This window comes from Eretmochelys imbricata, chromosome 9 (assembly GCF_965152235.1).
Source record: "Eretmochelys imbricata isolate rEreImb1 chromosome 9, rEreImb1.hap1, whole genome shotgun sequence".
In the NCBI taxonomy this organism is placed as follows: domain Eukaryota; kingdom Metazoa; phylum Chordata; order Testudines; family Cheloniidae; genus Eretmochelys; species Eretmochelys imbricata.
In genome coordinates, this window is record NC_135580.1 from 84,511,637 (window position 1) to 84,530,707 (window position 19,071).

The 19,071-nt window shown below is 41.8% G+C and overlaps 1 protein-coding gene across 2 annotated transcripts in view; it reads left to right on the forward strand.

Moving 5' to 3' along the window:
• AMMECR1 (AMMECR nuclear protein 1) overlaps positions 1-19,071 on the forward strand; it is a 103,953-nt gene that overhangs the window by 79,637 nt on the left and 5,245 nt on the right. For both annotated transcript variants that reach the window (XM_077827299.1, XM_077827300.1), the window contains 2 exons: positions 1,792-1,882; positions 3,797-3,893. In XM_077827299.1, the coding sequence (XP_077683425.1) occupies positions 1,792-1,882; positions 3,797-3,893 (188 nt within the window). The remainder of the gene's footprint in view (positions 1-1,791; positions 1,883-3,796; positions 3,894-19,071) is intronic.

Consider the following 19,071-nt stretch of genomic DNA (forward strand, 5'->3'; position numbering starts at 1 on the left):
AAATTTGATCTGAAAAAAAACAGATGAAAATTGCTACACTAATAAAAGGGGGCACCTGAGCTTCACATGGATGGACCATGTTGATGTGCATCACTTTGTATTAGTGTGAAGTTTCCCATTATTCAGATGTGGTCTTACAGTTTGAATAAAGTTACTAGTTGGTTTCCTTGATCCTAGAATAAATTAGGCGAGATCTGCTTAAAGACTTTTCATTCCCAAATTTCAGTTTGCCATAATAGAACAGTCTGGTTCTGAATTACACCTTCAAAGAGTAAGATTTGGCTTCTAAAACAAAATTACACCTGCTTACTTGAAAGTTTAGGTTCAGAAATGTAAGAGATTAATTGAGACCAGTTGTTATGAAGGAGGTTAGAGATTCACATCTTCATTCAGAAAAGTTTCATCATATTTAAGACATGGTGCACTGATAAAGAGGAGGAGGATTTGCAAGTCAAGGTCGCCAGAATAAACTCCCACCCCTCACCCCACACTTATAGCCATATGAAGATGCTAGAGCAAAAGTAACTGTGTAATATTTACCTTGAAATATCTGTGTATTAATTGGACAGTTGGCCCTGGAGAGCCTATGTGCTCCATTATATTAATCCTTGGTTTTGAATTTGGCTGCCATGCAGTTGTTCTAGAGTAAGTCTTTATTCTAAAAATCTTTCTATACTTTTTGTTGAAATCAAATTAGTTTGTGCCAAAAAACAGGTATCTAAACCAAATAACACTATAAGCTTTTAAACACACAATACTCATGTTTCCACATGCACCTGAAGACTTCCAAATTTAAGTAAAAACAAATCTTATTTACAGGAGCACAAGAATAAAAATCTGAGGCTACTAACATTTTGTTTACTTTTGTGTAACTTAAAAGTAACTGAAAACTGTTTATTAAATTTTGGTAAGAAACTTCACTCCTAGCTGGAGGCCTCTTATGACAAATTGATCAAGAACATGTGTTTACAGCAGAATTATTGTACCCTTGAAAATAGGGAAGTGCTGTGTACACACGCATTATTTTTGCAAACAGTGCCTCGAAAGAGCATCCAGCCTAGTTCTTATAGGAATTTGGAACATCTCATGAAAGTCGCATGTCGCTCCTGTCTGTCAGCAATGTTGGTTTCTTCATCGTAGGCAGTAGACCTTACACTAGGAAACAGTCTTGTAATGTATGGAAATATGAATTTGAAGTTGATTAGCTTCCCAAAGCTTTGAAATACCTTTCATTCCTGTACACCTCTTCTTCATACATTAGTGGAAATTTCATGGACTGGAAAGCTCAAGGGATTGGTAATAGCTCAAACCTTTCACCATTAGGTTGCCAGTTCAGATAAGATCCCGGCTGTCATGGCAACAAGTCATTAGACCACAACACTGGTTGCCTAGGAAATGGAACTGGTGACCTTGGTTCACTTTTTTGGTGGACAGGTGTTCACATCCATTAATAACACCCCTGTTGGCAGGATCAGAAGAGAGGTCAAGCACTGAATGGGCATGGAGACCAAACTACTCTCCCCTCAAATGGTGTTCCCTTCAGGTCAGAGATGAAGTACTTTGGTGGGGAATTGTAGGGCATGCTTGTACTGCCACTGCCCTGACCAGGCTGTCAGTTGGACGCCATTAAAGAGGGCTAAATTCACTTTGGAATTACCTGGAAAATGTTTTTTAAAAAAATCTAAAATTGGGTAAACCTTTCTTTAAAAGGCTCACATCTTGTGATTTTTCACATTAGAAATTTCTTGTATTATTTTTAAATGTACTAATAAAACTGCCAATTTCTTTCAGGTGGGTGTACATGGCATTAGAATAGAATTCATCAATGAAAAAGGATCAAAACGCACCGCCACCTACTTACCGGAGGTTGCAAAGGAGCAAGGTCATTGTTGCACTTTATTTCATATGATCTGGTGAAGAATTTAAATATACATATAAACCTAAAATGCAATATTTGACCTTGCACTGATGTCAGATGATGGAGCAATACTTAACTGTAAGGAATGACTCTTATAAATGCCACTTACATGCCTATATAAAATCAGTCCCGTTATTGAGAAGATTTCAGTAAATTGTAACAGTTTGTTAAGGAAGTCAGAAACAAACAGTAAAGTAGCAACAATATGCAAAATAAAAGATGTAGGGGGTGGTACAGTGCGAATTAAAAGCTGCCATTTTTCATACACCCAACTTGCTACAATCAGTGAAATGCAAAACTCATTTAACTTAGTGATGGGATGACTGCTCATGGATTTTAACAATGGAGTTATTTCGCAACCTGCAAATTTTTCTTTTGTTAGGCTCTCACTGCAGGCACTTAATCCTCTTTAAGAGCTTTGGCTTCCCATTGTTTCTTGGGTGGGTAGAAGGGAGTTGGTTTCATACTGAATATCCCAAAATACTTCTGTAAATGAAAGTGTGTCCCTTTTAAAAGATGCACAGACTTGTAAGTTCATCATTTGAAAGAACAATATACACTAGTTCTGTTTAATACCAGTATATGGTGCTGATCCGCTAACTACTTACTAACGTTTTCTCCTCTAGCCGTGACTCTGGGGTTTTTTTTCATTTTTTGCATTGTTTTTGCATTTGCCTTCTTATGTTTGGATTTGTTGTGTTAAGAGATAAAGAAGAATCTGCACTAAGGATCACCTTGACTATACAACTCCTTGTCTACAAGTGACCACTTAAAATTATCCCTAAGATTTCCAGTACAATTTTGTTTGTTCTGTACTTATAGATCTGCATCTTTCAGTTTTTGCTGAGCCCTTATATGGTCACTTAAGACAGCTTTCACTATATTTATAAAATGTAATTGTTATGTGAACTTCTTTAGGTCAAAATTTTTATATATATAATTTTGGGTTCTTTTAAAAAAAACAGGTTTTTATACATGTGGTTTATTAAACAGACAAAGCAAAATGATATATTTAGTCTTGTTAGGCATCTATCTGAATAATCTAAGCAATTGTGTACTTCTGAAATAACACATCTAACAGTTTTATAAATAAAAGATGCACAGTTCATTTTCTACATATTATTGTGATACCATGTATTCAAAATTTGATCTTTATATATTGCTTTAAAATAGTGTAAAAGACTTGTTGGGTGAGAACCATAATTAACCTAAAATAATTATGGGTTAATACTCCAAAAATTTATAAGCCAACCGCCAGCAAACTGTTTAATATTGTAATTCTGAAATTGGAAAAATCACTGTTAAAGTTAACAGTGGCACTTACAGAGAGGTCTGTGAGACCCCATACCATTTGATGATGAGGGATAGGATTTTTCTATCCTCCACCTGCACCTCTGAAAGCACATTTTGAGCCAGTTAAGATTGCTTACATGCAATATTTCCAATAGAAACTTGATTTTCAAGTGGTTCTATATATTTTATTTCAATACGATTTAAAGGATTACTGTGATATATGACCTTGCCATAGTAGGATGAAGTCCTCGTTTTCTTTTACAGCTTTTAGACTTTGGAAGGATATAATTTTTGTTTCCCCATATCCAGAAAACGCGGCGGTCTTGGATCTACTTTTAAACTATGTGCAAGATCTTTGCTTTGCACAATAAACTTACTCTGATGTAGGAAGAATCCTGTATGTGGTACTTCCTGCAAGAAGCTGTTCTTAGGAACACAGGAATTTACTTGTTACAGATCTATGGGAATGTTTATAATGGACTTCAGCAGAGTAGATGCAAAAATATAACATGAAGTAATATTTTAATGTAAAGTCTGTTTAATTACATGCTCTTTGCTGATTTTTATTCTGATAAAACTCAACAGGATGGGACCATATTCAGACCATAGATTCCTTATTGAGGAAAGGAGGCTACAAAGCTCCAATTACTAATGAGTTCAGGAAAACCATAAAACTGACCAGGTATGTATTAGGGGATACATGACAGATATGTTTTGTTATTTCAATATTGCCCCAGTTTGTTTATTTCCTGTAGACATCTGCTAAAATATTGATGGTAAAGTCTTCCTTCATAATAACAGATTTAACAATATCTTCTGCAACAGTGGTCCTTTCTTCTTTTGGTGTGTGTCTGTAACTTCCATTAATCGTAACAGGAGTTAACACCACTCAGCAAGGGAAGAATGAACTGCTGTTTAATGTATGTCTTTCCAAGAGTCCTCTGTGTATTTTATTTCATGCTGCTGCTTAAAGATTGCAACTTGGAAAAACGATAGGGGTGTGGTAGCCCTTAGTTTTCAAAGTTAGTGCACTGAGTGTAATAGATATCCCCTCATGGGTTCAAGGGAGATTAGGCACTGTCACCATTCAAAATTCTAAAGTTCAGCTTGTGCAGGTGCTTCATATGCCCCTGCTAGGAAACTACAGTACCCTCCCAGCCTTTCTGAAAGGAAGGTGATACATTACATAACATTACCCCTACAGCTGGGTTAATCAGGCTGACAGTCCCTATATTGTTGGGCTGGGGACTTCACTCCCTCCACACAAACCAGGCAGCGTTTGTTGACTTTTAGTGCTTTGAGAATTACCTTCTCCTTTGTAGTGGACACACTGTCAACTGAATGATGTAGAAATGTGGTTTTATAGGGGCAGTTCTGCATGCACCTAGAGAGGTACATTGTTATACACTTGAAAAATACATAAATTACAAAATTGAAAGACTGCAGAATTCTCAATTTGGTCAGGTGGTTATCTACTAAGAGTCAGAGAAAAAAGAAATACAAATAAGTCCTTTTCACTTCTCCAAAGATACCATTGGTAATAGTTTACCATTCCTGGAGACAGGAAAGCTGATAAAATGTCTCTAGAAAGATTTTTCCTTGGTGACAGTTACTTCATTTTAGACACTTAATTCCCTTCAAGCCTCAGTGACTGAATCGGTTTAAGTATAAGGTAGTGCTACACTCTTGCCCTAAATTCCTTCCAAAGGTGGTAGTGAAGTTCTACCTCAGTCAACCATCATGCTGTCAATACTCTTCTCAAGCCATTATGTCTATTCAAATAAGACCTTTCTCTATAAGTTCATCATCTACGGGCCATGAGGCTATAGTAAAATAAGGCCTTCTAAAGTCCATTTGGCATATTTTGTTTCATTTAGCACAATACCCCAGGACATGTTGTTCCCGAAAGAACCATGGAGAAGAATCTCTCATTAGTACTCCTTTGCAGAACTAAAACTTAAAGATCCTGTTAAGGCACAGCAAGAGTAATATATGCATCCTTAGCAAGCCACTGATTTCTTTCTCTCTCAGATTTTCAGGGTAGCCCCGTGGTAAGCACCCACCTTCATACATTAGAAGGAACAGAACTTAGGATCTTCAGCACTAAAGCATAGGCCACCTATAGCACTGAACTAAGTATCAGGTTGCATGGTTGCTGAGAACAGCCACTACAGAAAGTCATGATCACCCACACTAGGCCAATATATTATACAAAGCATTATTGCTCAGACTCAGTCTTTGAGCAAAAGTCAAATTTGGTCTATCTGTGTTACAGAACCTGTTTCTCTACTAAAACTGCATGAAATTTCCTGCCTCCTACTGAACACTTGATTTAATTTTGGATTGTCCCCATAGATTAAAAATTTGTTATGAAGTATCTTAGACACTTTAAAAGGAAAGACAGGTTTGGGTTTTAATTCTCTTTTCTCCTAGTTTGTGTGTCTCATTCCTATTTAGATTCTCCTTTCTGCATGCAGGTAGCGGCAGAACCAGATTTGTCACTGACATTCATAACAAAAGCCAGTCCTCTGTAGAAAGCTCCAGATGTCATTACTCCAACAGTGATACCAGTATAGTAACTGCTAAATATAAAATTACTTCCCACATCTTTTTGTAGACAGCCACTCTTTTTCATTTATTTTAATATAGCAACATGAGAGAGAGATGTAGGAATACTTGTCCCATGTATATCACCCCAAGTACTGAAACTAGGAGAAAAGAAACTAACAGGCAGGACAAAGTGTCTGTCCTTTATTTTCATGTGTGACAATCCAAAGTAGATGTAAGATCCCAGTATCACAGATCTGGCCACGTGCTCCTTTGCTGGCTACCCACTGGACTGTTATGAAGGGAAACTTTCTGTGTCTCTGCATCTCTTGTGTGTTTTACGCCTCTGGAGCCTGAATGCTCCAATTCTCAGTTCCCTAGGCTACTGTTGAAACCCTAACCTTTTTTCTGGCACCCTCTTCTGAGAGCAGGAACCCGCTGTCAAGCTGCTTAGCCCCTGAGTGCTGTGCTGACCCTTCAGACTCCCCCATGCTTAAACACACCCTCTCCTAGAACTTCCTCCTAAAGGAGTGAAGTTTCTGATTACAGTTTAGTTTTCTCTTGAGGAACTGTAGTTCCTGTTCGAGTGATTGCACATGTGCATTCCACTGTAAGTCTGCAAGCACCCCAAGCACAGGCACCAGAAATGTTTTCCTCAGTGGTACCCATCAGGGCGGCTCAGGTGCCCTCTGATGCCATGCACCTATAGTGCCAATATAAATCACCCACCTGACCCCACACTTCCTCAGTTCCTTCTTACCACCTGTGGTGGATAGCAGTTCCAGTGACCTTGCTTTGGCAGGCTCTCTCAGTGGTCTGTTTCTTATATTTGTATAGTTAGTTGTAATTAGTTTTAGTGAAGTTCTGTAACTTGGTGATTTAGCAGTTTTTAGCAGTCCGTTCTCTGGTGCTGAGGCATGCCTCGGTCACCGGGCTTTGAGCCCTCACCTCCTGCAACAAGGCTATGCTCCTGACCTACCCGCACTCAAGCTGCAAGTGCCTAGGTGAAGTTCATGGTGGGGACCATTGCCAAATCTGCAGAGACTTTAAACCTTGCACAAAGAAGGATCGGGAGGCCAGGCTGAAGTTTTTGCTCATGGAACCGCACTGAGACCTCCATCTGAGCCAGGTTGGTGAGTCTCGGCACTGAGTGACTCAGCGTTGGTAAGGAGTGCTTCTCCTGCCATACCCGAGTCCTGGCACCAATCACCAACGAAGATGGCCAGGCATGGGGACCAGAGTCGAGTTAGATCTAAACCAGGTCACTCCTCTGGCTCAGTACTGCAGAAGTCGGCACCGTTGACTCTGGCACTTACACAGGCACCTTCGAGTCCAGTACCAGATGAGTGTCTACATCTGCAACACAGAGCACTACCAATACTGTGCTGGAGTCATTTGCTGCTGCCCAGGCTCAGGGTTACTATCGAGTGCATGGCCAGGAGGTCACTGGGGACCTACGCCAGTCCAGTGGCCCTTTTGGAATCCGTGGGGGTTTCCCCCAGTTTCCAGGGCATATTCATTGTGTAGGGTGACCAGAAGTCCCAAATTTTATAGGGACAGTCCTGATTTTTGGGTCTTTTTCTTATATAGGCGCCTATTACCTCTTCACCCTGCCCCCCCATCCCAATTTTTCACACTTTCTATCTGGTCACCCTATCAGGGTGCAACCCCAAAAATCAGAGGACTCAAAGAAACTGGATTTGTTTGGTAGGAAAATTTATTCTACTAGGAGGGTTACAACTCAAAATTGCAAACCAACAGGCGCTGCGGGGCAGGTATGATTTTAACATGTTGGACTCCATGCAGAAGTTCGAAGACTTGGTCCCACAAGAGGTTAGGCAAGAGTACTCCCCACTGGTGGACAAGGGAAAATCAGTGGCAAGTGTCTCGTTGCAAGCCACTTTGGATGTGGCTGGCTCAGCAACCAGGTCCATGGTTTTGGCAGTGGACATAAGCAGGAGTTCATTACTACTGTCCTTGGGACTCCCACAGGAGGTCCAGCAAACGCTGCAGGATGTACTTGTTGAAGCTTCATGGATTAAAAGACTCCAGGGGAACCCTTAAGTCCCTTGAACTGTACACATCAGCGCCTTCAAGGAAGCACTGTAGGCCCCAACAGCCTGTCCAGTACTGTGCTTAAATTGCAGCAAGGGCAGTTTAGGTTGGACATTAACTATGCTGACAGTTAGGAAGCTTTTCCTAAACACTGGAATAAATTACCTAGGGAGGATTTTATATCACCATTGGAGATTTTTAAGAACAGGTTAGACAAACACCTATCAGGGATGGTCTAGATAATACTTAATCCTGCTTTGAGTGCACGGGACTGGACCAGAAGACTTTTTGAGGTCCCTTTCTGTTCTACACTTCTATGCCAGACCCTGTTTCTCCTTTGTTTACAAACTGCCTTTAGCCTTTCCCACTTGCTCAGCATATGGTCCTGTATCACCATGGACCTTTGGGTGTTGAGCACAGTGGAAGTGGGATACACCCTCCAGTTTATTTCTGCCCCTCTTTCCCACCCTCCCTCCTTCCCCCTCTTCAGTGACCCTCCTCACAAAGAGCTTCTGGCCCCAGAGGTTCAATCTCTGCTTTGGGTGGGAGCTGTGGAAGGGGTTCTACCCCCATTATTTTCTAATCCAAAAAGCCAAGGGAGGTCTCAGACTGATTTTAGACCTGTGTCAGCTCAACAGTTATTCCCTTTCTGGATCCCAGGGATTGGTATGCCATCCTCCATTAAAGAGATGCCTATTCATATATCCATACACCAAGGACACACAAGGTTCCTCAGATTCGTAGTGAACCACTTGTACTAACAGTTCATGGTCCTCCCATTCAGCCTGTCTGCAGCTCTATGGGTGTTCACAAAATGTATGGCAATAGTGGCAGTCTTCCTGAGGAAGTTTAGGGGTGCAGGTCTACCCTTATCTAGATGACTGACTAGACAAGAGCTGGTCCAGGGCTCAGGTAGTGTTCAAGTCCCTAAGCCTTCTGATAAATGTAGAGCAGTCTACCCTCACTCGGGCACAAAGGATAGAGTTCACTGGAGCAGTGTTCAACTCTACTCAGGTCAGGGCCTACCTCCCAGAGGGATGTTTCCAGTATAGCACATCCCTGATAACACACCTCAGAGGTCATCCAATCACAATAGCCCAAAATTGTATGAGACTGTTAGGTCACATGTACTTATGTGGTACAACATGCAAGGCCCCTCAAGTTTCTCCAGACATGGCTGACCTCAGTGTACTCACCAAACCACCACCATCTGGACACTCTACTCACAGAACCTCCTGGGGTTCTCGTCTCCCTCAATTGTGGTGCTATAAGGAGGGCTTTGGGATGTATGGCCACTGGGAGGCATTCATGGACAGAGGACAGTTCTCTCGGGATGGACTTCATCTGAGTAGGGAAAGAAATAGACTTCTAGGATGGAGGCTGGCACAACTGATTAAGAGAGCTTTAAACTAGGAATTTGGGGAAGATGGTTGGAAGTTGTCCAGGTAATCTCCACGCCGGATTTTAGCATTGAGAGGGAAGAAAATGAAGTAAGAAAGGATACAGCTGTGGGTAGGAGAATGTATACAAGGAGGAAGGGCAGTGTGGATACCAGTCTAATAGGTTATACTGGCTGTAGAATGACCGTGCCTAATATGGTACAAAATGTGAGTGAGGCCAAATAGCAAAAATTAAGATGTTTGTACACCAATGCGAGGAGCCTAGGTAACAAAATGGAGGAACTAGAGCTACTGGTGCAGGAAGTGAAACCAGATATTATAGGGATAACAGAAACATGGTGGAATAGTAGTCATGACTGGACTACAGGTATTGAAGGGTATGTGCTGTTTAGGAAGACCAAAATAAAGGTAAAGGTGGTGGAGTAGCATTGTATATCAATGATGAGGTAGAATGTAAAGAAATAAGAAGCAATGGAATGGATAAGACAGAGTCCGTCTGGGCAAAAATTACATTGGGGAAGAAAACTATTAGAGCCTCCCCTGGGATAGTGCTTGGGGTGTGCTATAGACCGCCGGGATCTAATTTGGATATGGATAGGGCCCTTTTTAATGTTTTTAATAAAGTAAATACTAATGGAAACTGTGTGATCATGGGAGACTAACTTCCCAGATACAGACTGGAGGACGAGTGCAAGTAGTAATAATAGGGCTCAGATTTTCCTAGATGCGATAGCTGATGGATTCCTTCATCAAGTAGTTGCTGAACCGACTAGAGGGGATGCCATTTTAGATTTGGTTTTGGTGAGTAGTGAGGACCTCATAGAAGAAATGGTTGTAGGGGATAATAATCTTGGTTCAAGTGATCATGAGCTAATTCAGTTCAAACTGAACAGAAGGATTAACAAAAAAATCTGCAACTAGGGTTTTTTATTTCAAAAGGTCTGACTTTCAAAAATTAAGGAAATTAGTTAGGGAAGTGGATTGTACTGAAGAACTTATGGATCTAAAGGTAGAGGAGGCCTGGGATTATTTTAAATCAAAGCTGCAGAAGCTATCGGAAGCCTGCATCCCAAGAAAGGGGAAAAAATTCATAGGCAGGAGTTGTAGACCAAGCTGGATGAGCAAGCATCTCAGAGAGGTGATTAAGAAAAAGCAGAAAGCATACAGGGAGTGGGAGATGGGAGGGATCAGCAAGGAAAGCTACCTTATTGAGGTCAGAACATGTAGGGATAAAGTGAGACAGGCTAAAAGTAAAGTAGAGTTGGACCTTGCAAAGGAAATTAAAACCAATAGTAAAAGGTTCTATAGCCATATAAATAAGAAGAAAAAGAAAGAAGTGGGACCGCTAAACTCTGAGGATGGAGCAGAGGTCAAGGATAATCTAGGCAGGGCCCAATACCTAAACAAATACTTCGCCTCAGTCTTTAATAAAGCTAAAGAGGATCTTAGGGATAATGGTAGCATGACAAATAGGAATGAGGATATGGAGGTAGATATTACCATATCTGAAGTAGAAGCGAAACTCAGACAGCTTAATGGGACTAAATCCGGGGGCCCAGATAATCTTTATCCAAGAATATTAAAGGAACTGGCGCTTGAAATTGCAAGACCACTAGCAAGAATTTTTAATGAATCTGTAAACTCAGGGGTTGTACCGTATGATTGGAGAATTGCTAACATAGTTCCTATTTTTAAAAAAGGGGAAAAACGTGATCCGGGTAACTATAGGCCTGTTAGTTTGACACCTGTAGTATTCAAGGTCTTGGAAAAAATTTTGAAGGAGAAGGTAGTTAAGGACATTGAAGTCAATGGTAAATGGGACAAAATACAACATGGTTTTACGAAAGGTAGATCGTGCCAAGCCAACCTGATCTCCTTCTTTGAGAAAGTAACAGATTTTTTAGACAAAGGAAACGCAGTGGATCTAATTTACCTAAATTTCAGTAAGGCGTTTGGTACTGTGCCACATGGGGAATTAGTAGTTAAATTGGAAAAGATGGGGATCAATATGAAAATGGAAAGGTGGATAAGGAATTGGTTAAAGGGAAGGCTACAACGGGTCCTACTGAAAGGTGAACTGTCAGGCTGGCAGGAGGTTACCAGTGGAGTTCCTCAAGGATCAGTTTTGGGACCAATATTATTTAATCTTTTTATTACTGATCTCAGCACAAAAAGTGGGAGTGTGCTAATAAAGTTTGTAGATGATACAAAGCTGGGAGGTATTGCCAATTTAGAGAAGGACAGGGATATCATATAGGAGGATCTGGATGACCTTGTAAACTGGAGTAATAGTAATAGGATGAAATTTAATAGTGAGAAGTGTAAGGTCATGCATTTAGGGATTAATAACAAGAATTTTAGTTATAAGCTGGGGACGCATCAATTAGAAGTAACGGAGGAGGAGAAGGACCTTGGAGTATTGGTTGATCATAGGATGATTGAGCCGCCAATGTGATATGGCTGTGAAAAAAGCTAATGTGGTCTTGGGATGCATCAGGAGAGGTATTTCCAATAGGGATAAGGAGGTTTTAGTACCATTATACAAGGCACTGGTGAGACCTCACCTGGAATACTGTGTGCAGTTCTGGTCTCCCATGTTTAAGAAGGATGAATTCAAACTGGAACAGGTACAGAGAAGGGCTACTAGGATGATCTGAAGAATGGAAAACTTGTCTTATGAAAGGAGTCTCAAGGAGCTTGGCTTGTTTAGCCTAACTAAAAGAAGGTTGAGGGGAGATATGATTGCTCTCTATAAATATATCAGAGGGATAAATACCAGAGAGGGAGAGGAATTATTTAAGCTCAGTACCAATGTGGACACAAGAACAAATGGATATAAACTGGCCACCAGGAAGTTTAGACTTGAAATTAGATGATGGTTTCTAACCATCAGAGGAGTGAAGTTTTGGAATAGCCTTCCAAGGGAAGCAGTGGGGGCAAAAGATCTATCTGGCTTTAAGATTAAACTCAATAAGTTTATGGAGGCGATGGTATGATGGGATAACATGGTTTTGGTAATTAAATATTCATTGTAAATAGGCCTAATGGCCTATGATAGGATGTTAGATGGGGGTGGGATCTGAGTTACCCAGGAAAGAATTTTCTGTAATATCTGGCTGGTGAATCTTGCCCATATGCTCAGGGTTTAGCTGATCGTCATATTTGGGGTCAGGAAGGAATTTTCCTCCAGGGCATATTGGAAGAGGCCCTGGAGGTTTTTCGCCTTCCTCTGTAGCCTGGGGCACGGATCACTAGCTGGAGGATTCTCTGCTCCCTGAAGTCTTTAAACCACAATTTGAGGACTTCAATAGCTCAAACATAGGTGAGAGGTTTTTTGCAGGAGTGGGTGGGTGAAATTCTGTGGCCTGCGTTGTGCAGGAGGTCAGACTAGATGATCATAATGGTCCCTTCTGACCTTAGTATCTATGAATTGGTGGTTCGATCTGCTCGCTGTTTGTGTGAGCATTCTCTTTATACACCCTCAACCGGCAATGACCTTGGTCTCAATGTCAGCACTAGGGTGGAGAGCTCATCTAGGGCCCCTCAGAACTCGTGACCTTTTGTCTCCGGAGGAACTTTCACTCCGCATCAATGTCAGGGAATTCACAGCAGTTCACCTGGCCTGTCAGACCTTCATGCCCCACATTATGGGCAGAAACTTGTTTGTTCTCATGAACAACACTACAGCCATGTTTTATCTCACCGGGCATGGAGGAGCTTGCTCTTGCCTCTCTTGTCCAGGAACACAAAATGAGCTGGCAGATTGCCTCAGCAGGTCTTTCTCCAGTCACCAAGAGTGGTCCCTTCGCCTGGATGTGGTGAGGGACGTATTCCAGCAGTGGGGGACACCCCACGTAGACCTGTTTGCAATCAAGTACAACAGAAAGGGTCCCCAGTTCTGCTCCCTACAAGGCCACACTCTGGATTCTATTATAGAAACCTTTCCGCTACTGTGGATGGGACATCTTTACTATCCTTTTCCCCCTATCCTGCTCATGCACAGAGTACCGCTAAAGATCAAGCAGGACCAAGACCAGGTCATTCTGGTAGCCCTAGCATGGTCCTGCCAACATTAGTCTCCACTCTGCTGCGCCTCTCAGTGGCCACACCAGTCCTGCTTCCATTACCCCAGGACCTGATCTCTCAGGACCACAGTCGGTGTTCCACTCAAACCTGAGCTTCCTTCACCTATCAGCCTGGAAGCTTCATGGCTAAATCCCAGCGAGCAGGCTTGCTCAAAGCAAGTTTCTCAGATTCTGTCAGGTAGTAGAAAGCCCTCCACCAGGACTACTTACCTTTCAAAGTGGGCGTTGCAACATGGAGTCTCGCCCATGGAGTCATCTTGATAAGAAAGACTTGAATATCTATTGCACCTGAAGCAGCAGGTCTAAGCTAATCTCCTCTTTCAAGGTTCACCTTGCAGCAGTATCAACTTTCCAAACCTGGGTGGATAACCGATCTGTTTTTTCAAATGACACATCTGTCTTTCCTAGCGCAGATTCCTGTTCACGATATTTGTAAAGCAGTGAACTGGTCATCAGTGCACACGTTCTCCTCCCATTACACAATCACTCAACAGGCCAGAGATTTATGCCAAATTTGGGCAAACTGTTCTGCAGTCAGTGTGTCCATGAACTCCGATTCCTCCACCTAGCCAACTGTTTGGGAGTCACCTAGAGTGGAATGCACATGTGCAATCACACAAAGAAGAAAAACCAGTTAGTAACCTTCTGTAACTGTTGTTGTTTGAGATGTTTTGTGCGTGTCCATTCCACGACCTGCCCCTCTACATCAGAGTTTTCTGGAAAGAAGGAACTGAGGGGTCGATTGTCGCTTTATACCGGCACTAAGGCGTGTGACACCCTTTGGGTACCACTGAGGGGAAAATTTCCAGCGACTGTGCTCAGGGCACATGCAGACCTAGAGTGCAAAGGACATATGCAGCACATGACGAGCTACAGTTATGGAAGGTTAACCACCATTTTATGTGCAAAACATCTGTGCTAAATGCTTCACAAGTCTAACATATAATTACTCTTTTACTTAATCATATAAAGCAAAAGAGAGTCAGATCCTATAGATCATAACTAAGATCCTAAACACAATGCGCCTTGTTAGATCACCTGTCTCTTGGTTTCAGAGTAGCAGCCGTGTTAGTCTGTATCCTCAAAAAGAACAAGAGTACTTGTGGCACCTTAGAGACTAACAAATTTATTAGAGCATAAGCTTTCGTGGGCTACAGCCCACTTCATCGAATGCATACAGTGGAACATATAGTGAGAAGATATATATATATATATAGATAGGTACACACACACAGAGCGAGAGAGAGAAGGTGGAAGTTGCCATACAAACTGTAAGAGGCTAATCAATTAAGATGAGCTATTATCAGCAGGAGAAAAAAACTTTTGTAATGATAATCAAGATGGCCCATTTAGACAGTTGACAAGAAGGTGTGACGATATTTAACATGGGGAAATAGATTCAATATGTGTAATGACCCAGCCACTCCCAGTCTCTATTCAAACCCAAGTTAATGGTATCTAGTTTGCATATTAATTCAAGCTCAGCAGTTTCTTGTTGGAGTCTGTTTTTGAAGCTTTTCTTTGCAAAATTGCCACCCTTAAATCTTTTACTGAGTGGAAAGGGAGGTTGAAGTGTTCTCCTACCGGTTTTTGGATGTTATGATTCCTGATGTCAGATTTGTGTCCATTTATTCTTTTACATAGAGACTGTCCGGTTTGGCCAATGTACATGGCAGAGGGGCTTTGCTGGCACATGATGGCATATATCACATTGGTAGATGTGCAGGTGAACGAGCCTAATGGCGTGGCTAATGTGATTAGGTCCTATGATAGTGTCACTTGAATAAATATGTGGACAGAGTTGCATTGGGCTTTGTTGCAGGGATAGGTTCCTGGGTTAGTGTTTTTGTTGTGTGGTTGTTGGAGAGTATTTGCTGTACTGGTCAGTTTCCCAAGATCTGTGAGAGTGAGGGATCATTTTTCAGGATAGGTTGTAGATCTTTGATGATGCACTGGAGAGGTTTTAGTTGGGGACTGAAGGTGACAGCTAGTGGCGTTCTGTTATTTTCTTTGTTGGGCCTGTCCTGCAGTAGGTGACTTCTGGGTACTCTTCTGGCTCTGTTAGTCTGTTTTTTCACTTCAGCAGGTGGGTATTGTAGTTTTAAGAATGCTTGATAGAGATCTTGTAGGTGTTTGTCTCTGTCTCTTGGGAGTCCTTGGAGGCCATCTGTTCCAGGAAGGCAGGCAGCGCAGGCTGTTACGTATAGGGTAGCTTTTCCCTCATGAAGTTTCCTTCCCCCAGCTTGTGACTTTGCTTTCTTCTGTCCAGTGCTCCCTCTTCCTGTCTGGCTCTCTCTGTTGCTGTTTGTTTTGTGGTTGGTAACTTTCCTTCCCCCCACAACTCTGCACCGTCAGAGGATGGGTAAAGCTGGTTTTCCCCTAGGATGCATCCATTTTTTAGCATAACTTTTGTGTGATCAAAGCATGATCATTAACATTAAGTATGCCCCATTGTGTCTTGCCTGGTGTGTACCCACTGCAGGTTCTGTCTGAAGTGGAGGATTCGCATATATCTGATCTATATCGGTATTCATGATAACAGCAGTTTTCATAGTAACATTCCATAACTCCACAAATCAACCAGAATTCATAACTTGTACTAGACAGTTTCCCCAATCACCACCCCCATGGTGAGTATCACTGATCACTGAGTATCATTTCATTTAAACAGTAAATTTGGATAAGGCACTAAATTATTGATGTGGTACCAACCGTAGGGCCCAAAAGCCATCTCCATATAAAGACAGTGGGCATCTGTCTGATGAAAAGACACTGTGTTCTTGCAGATCTTATCATAGAATGTATGAGGTTTGTCCATTCAAAGGTAGCCACCAACTTTGACTGAGTGATCTCCAGCTTCTGGTGGAGGAGATAAGTTTCTTAAATGTATACCTTAATCACCTAGCTCTATAGAAGCTGCCTTCTTAACGTGGAGATTTTCTGAAGAGCTGTGTTCTCTTAAGATAAATACTCAGTGCTGTAGCCCACCAAGTTAGGCTACTGTGTTTTAGATTCAGAGAGGAGGAAGGCAGAATGATATTGTGATCTGTGAAAATAAGTGAGTGGGGATGCGGTCATTGAAAAATACAGTGTTTGTGGCTCACTGACAACTCACGATCCAGAATTCTGCTGGTCAACTTGATCATTGTGAAGAATACAAATAGAGAAAATTATTCAGTCCTGAGGTTCAAGGGGAAGAGCTAGTCTTTGCAGAACCAAACTCAGTTTCCAAGTATAGAAAATGTAACTGCTTTATTTTTTCAATTCTATAACTTTTTACCTTTTGCTTAGAAAGGAACTAATTGGAGATGGTAGGAGAGACCCCTGCTGCTAGAGTTAATAGTATCAGAGTTTTGATATAGGAGTTTCCACAAGTCACAAGAACCTAGGAATATTAGTCTCCTACTGTTTTCAGAGAATAAGACTTACAGGGAAATGATTGTACTCAAGGTGCCTAACCCATCTCACTGCCCATGCCGCTGCAGGTACGCTTCTATTTTTAGTGTGTTCAAACCTAGCACACGTACATCTACCTGAGCTGAAAATAACACCTCCAGCTTGAGTGTGTTCTTTACATCTATAGCACCCAAACCAGTGGAGAATTATTGGCCCTCATCAGTGAAGTAAATAGTCAAAAATATGTATTTAGAGGACTGTTCCTGTTTTCCAGTATTCCACATCTGCTAGTTGTGTGTGTTTAACAATTCAAATAACTCCTACTGGCATCTGTGATATAGGGTAACAGTGAAACATTAAACACTTCTTGTCAGATAAGGTATCTTGAAACACAGCTCCAGTTGCTTTTTATATGGAAATAATTGTGTTGTCAGCTTCTGCTGCCCCCTTTCCCTTCTAGAATATTGAGAGAATTCGGGCAGGAGGCATAACTTCTCTCTCTACTCCAGAAGTCAAGGGTGAAAAAAGTTTTAAATAGACCAGCAGTTCTCAAACTTTTTTAAATGGGTCACCAGGGCTGGCATTAGCCTTGCTGGGGGCCAGGGCTGAAGCCGAGGCCCAAGCCCCACCGCCTGGAGCCAAAGCCAAAGCCCAAGGGTTTCAGCCCTGGGTGGCGGGACTAAGGTTACAGGGCCCATTCCTGGGGCTGAAGCCCTTGGAATTTGGCTTTCCCCCCACCTCCATCCCCTCCCTCACTCAGGGTGGTGGGGCTTAGGCTTTGGCTCCCCACTCCTAGGTTTGTGTAGTAATTCTGTAGATAGAAGGTGTGCAAGAAAGTTTGAGAACCCTTGAAATACACCAAAACTGGTCCATTGCTCATGATCCCCACTTCAGAGTGATGGCGGTAGCTCCAGCTATCCTTTGAGTTCTAGTCTTGGCATTAACTTTAATTCTCTCTTCTCTCACAGGGAATGTCTAAAAAGTGACTTAAGATGCAGGATAAGGATAGCAATAGCATTTTGTTTTTCCATCTGGTTCAACAAGCAGATGTGATTCTAGTTTCAGGCAGACTGCCCTTGTCCTGCTTTGACACACATTCAAGTAACTTCATTAGCTGCCAAGTTGATGGTTTATTTTCAGAGTGGAAGGGGATTTCATTCAAAGATCAGTTTACACAGAGACCAGAAGCCATACTCCTTTTAAGATCCTCACAACATAGTAAGTGCCACACTTCATTCACATCAAACTGAGGAGACGTACAACCCATCTTTCAGCCAAGGCTGGAAGCCATTTGATGAATACATACATCACTCACAAACACTATCGTGTCAAGTACATTTGTGCTTCCCTTATATTTTTGGTCTTTCAAATCACAGTTTGTGGCAATAGAGCGCAAGGAATAGTCTCAACATAAATGCACAATTCCCAATTTTACAGGTTTCAGAGTAACAGCCGTGTTAGTCTGTATTCGCAAAAAGAAAAGGAGTCCTTGTGGCACCTTAGAGACTAACCAATTTATTTGAGCATGAGCTTTCGTGAGCTACAGCTCACTTCATCAGATGCATACCGTGGAAACTGCAGCAGACTTTATATATACACAGAGAATATGAAACATATTCATATTCTCTGTGTATATATAAAGTCTGCTGCAGTTTCCACGGTATGCATCTGATGAAGTGAGCTGTAGCTCACGAAAGCTCATGCTCAAATAAATTGGTTAGTCTCTAAGGTGCCACAAGGACTCCTTTTCTTTTTCCCAATTTTACAGTACAGCGTAAGTGTAAATGTGGCAGTAGTTTGCAGATTTGTTGGTAAACTTTATTAATTTTTTTTATGAAGAGCGTTTAAAAAGAATCTATCAGGAGCCAGATTCTTCTTTGTTATACGTGGGCCATGTCCACACAATGGGTGCTGTAGAGGCACAGATTCAGCACCACAGCTGTGTCGCAGTCGGGGAGATGCCTCCTGCAGTGACAGAAGGGGTTTTTTCGCTCACTGCAGGAATGCCGCCTCCCCGAGGAATGGTTGCTGGATCAACGGAAGCATTCTTCTGTCAACCTAGCTGTGTGTAGGGATTAAGTTGGCAGAGCTACAGAGCTGAGGGGCAGGAATTTTTCACACCTTTGACAGACATAGCTATAAAAACAAGGAGGAGTCCGTGGCACCTTAAAGACTAATAAATTTATTTGGGCATAAGCTTTCGTGGGTAAAAAACCCACTTCCTCAGGTTTTTTACCCACAAAAGCTTATGCCCGAATAAGTCTGTTAGTCTTTAAGGTGCCACCAGACTTCTCGTTGGTTTTGTGGATACAGACTAAGCCAGCTACCCCTCTGATACTCAACATAACTATGTCAACCTAACTTTTAGGTGTATATC